The sequence below is a fragment of the Pygoscelis adeliae genome, unplaced genomic scaffold, assembly GCF_000699105.1.
Source record: "Pygoscelis adeliae isolate BGI_AS28 unplaced genomic scaffold, ASM69910v1 Scaffold373, whole genome shotgun sequence".
Lineage (NCBI taxonomy): Eukaryota > Metazoa > Chordata > Aves > Sphenisciformes > Spheniscidae > Pygoscelis > Pygoscelis adeliae.
Genome location: NW_008824370.1, coordinates 117,940 through 120,647, shown reverse-complemented (window position 1 = coordinate 120,647; position 2,708 = coordinate 117,940). Strand labels below are relative to the sequence as shown.

Genomic DNA, 2,708 nt, shown 5'->3' with positions numbered 1-2,708 from the left:
CAGGCGAGAGGCGAGGGGGCAGCACCCTCCCCGGGGTGCTCTGGCTCTGCAGGGAGTGCACGGGGGGGGGCCAGGTGGGCAGCGGGGCCACTTTCCCCCTTGGCCAGGGGGTGCCTGCAGCCCGCCTTGGATGTCCCCCTCTTCTCTGTGCAAGCTGCCCACTGCAGCCTGGTTTCTCCCGCAGGGTCTCATCTTCGTGGTGGACAGCAACGACCGAGAGCGAGTGCAGGAGTCTGCCGATGAGCTGCAGAAGATGGTGAGTGATGGGGGGGATTCAGTCTGGCAGGGACGTGGGTGTCCCCCAGTCCTCCTCCCGCTCGCCCAGCTCTGCAGCAACGCCTGGGGGGGTGCGAGATGAGACCTGGCTCTGCTCTGCCTGCGACACAGAGCCAGGGGCATCTGTCCGGAGGCGGGCTTGGGGATTCGACAGCGACTCGTTTGCCAGGCAGAGGCTGGACCTGCAGGGATCAGGAGCACTTGCAAGGGGGAAAAATGGTCAAGAAAACGTGGTTCTAGGCTTTAGTTAGGCAGGGCTTTGCTAGCTGAGCACCCAGGATACACGGGGAGGGGAGGCAGCGTCCAGAGACAACGTCCGAAAGCCAGCCTGCGAAGTGGGGGTCATTTACTCCTTGGCTCAGCTGCCTGTGGGGGGCAGAGCATCCTTGGGGAGGGAAGCTGGCGCAGAGCAAAGCGTGTTGCAGCCTGAGAGTGGGCAGAAGGGACAGGCAGATGCCCGCTGCCTGCTTGCTGTTGTTTGGGGAGCATCGTGCCCGCTCTCTTGGCGCTGCCCCCACGGCGGTCGCTGTGTCCCCCTTCGCCTGCAGCCCCATGCTCCAATGTGGGCACCTCGGAGAAGAAGGGCACGGGTGCTCCTGGACGAGCGTCCCGGTAGACCTCTGGGCAACAATGGGGGCAGGAGGGCAGCCAAGACACAGGAGGTGAGTGGAGGAGCTGGAGAGCCCTCCCGGCTCTTTGGGTCTGTCCAAGTCAGGTCTTGCTTGCTGGGGTGCCGGTGCTGCGGAGGCTCACCAAGGGCTCACCGAGAGCCACCTTCCAGCAGCGCCCAGCTCAGCTGTCCCCGCTCTCTCCGTAGCTGCAGGAGGACGAGCTGCGGGACGCCGTCTTGCTGGTGTTTGCCAACAAGCAGGACATGCCCAATGCCATGGCGGTGAGCGAGTTGACCGACAAGCTGGGGCTGCAGACGCTGCGCAGCAGGACCGTGAGTGGCCGGGGTGCCGTCCCCGTCCCTGCGGGAGGGACCTGTGGGGCTGCTCCTGGGGAGCACCGGGCTGGAGATCTGCAGAGCCCAAAGCCCTTTTCTCCGTCTCCCTCTGTTTTGCAGTGGTATGTGCAGGCAACGTGTGCGACCCAGGGCACGGGGCTCTACGACGGGCTGGACTGGCTATCGCACGAGCTCTCCAAGCGCTAGCTGGGCCGGTGGCACAGGGACCGGATGAGCCGGGGACGTCTCTTCCAACTGCTGTTTTGTTTGGTTTTCTTTGTTTTATTTGGGGGGGGGTGTTTTTCCTTTCTCCCCCGAGTGGCCCCGTCTCTGTGTGTTTATCTGGTAGGACTTGAACCTCAAGGACTCTTCGCGCAGCTCCACTTCGTGGTGTCCTGCCTTCGCCCCGGCAGCGCTGCGTGCTGGCCATCCTCCCCACCTGCATGTGCCGTCTGCGAGAGCTTGCCCGGACCTGCTGGGGTGGCATGTCCCCAAGTGTCCCCGCTCCTCGCCCAGAGCCGGTGGTGGGGGCTGAGCTTGGCTGGGAGGCAGCCCTGCCACTGCAGGACAGGAAGGATCCTCCTTTTTATCCTCCGATAAACTTTATAGTTCTCTTTCTCTCGGGGAGGGGGCGTATGGCTGCGTAACATGCTGTTGTATATTGAGTAATTAAACACCACCACTTTGTACCCTGCGCATTTCTGGCTGGCTGCGAGTGCCACCTTAGAACCTCGCTCCCCAACGTGCATCTTCCACGAACATCTCGGGGCACGGGGATTTGGGCCGTAATAAAACCCTGCGTACACTATGCTGGGACGCAGAGGAGGTGGGCAGAGGCTCTGAGATGTGTTTTGCAAGCTCGTTTCCTCGTCCCCTGGTGCCGGCAGGGGGTCTGACCTGTTTTACAGCCGCCCTGGGGTGCTGTCGGGGTCGGTTCTGCCTCTGCACAGTGCTGGCTGCCAGCCCCGGGGCGGGGGGCTGGGGCCACACTGGGAGAAAGCCCTGCGGGATCGGCTCAGGCCACGTGCTGCAGGAGTGCTAATTGGGTTGTAATTAGTGGGACTGGGCAAAGCCAAGTGTTTGGCAGCCCAACGACGGCTGCGCTCTGGCAGTGAGGGTCCAAGCCGTGGGCACTGGGAGAAGGGGGAGCAGACTGGTCCTGGGAGCTCGAGGCTGGCTGGCGAAAGGCAACGGGCACGGAGCATCCGTGGGGACTGGCAGCAGCAGTGCCACGTGTGGCTTGGGGGGGTGAGGGGATGCCTCCCCCAGTAAGGTGCGCTGGCAAGCTGCGTGCCCTGCAAAAACACGCTCCCTGCACGGAGCTGAGCCCTGCGCTGGCTGTCCCCCCAGGCTGTCCCTGTGGGGTTGCCCTGGCTGTCCCCCCAGGCTGTCCCTGTGGGGTTGCCCTGGCTGTCCCCCCAGGCTGTCCCTGCAGGGATGCGCCGGCTGTCCCCCCTTAAAGGCTCAGGGGGGGGCCGAGTCGCCC

General features: G+C 64.1%; 1 protein-coding gene across 1 annotated transcript in view; it reads left to right on the top strand.

Moving 5' to 3' along the window:
• ARF5 (ADP-ribosylation factor 5) overlaps positions 1-1,913 on the top strand; it is a 2,790-nt gene extending 877 nt beyond the window's left edge. Inside the window, exons 3-5 of the mRNA XM_009320088.1 lie at positions 185-256; positions 1,094-1,219; positions 1,343-1,913. Of these exons, the coding sequence (XP_009318363.1) occupies positions 185-256; positions 1,094-1,219; positions 1,343-1,429 (285 nt within the window). The 3' untranslated portion in view covers positions 1,430-1,913. The remainder of the gene's footprint in view (positions 1-184; positions 257-1,093; positions 1,220-1,342) is intronic.
• Positions 1,914-2,708: the final 795 nt, after the last annotated feature.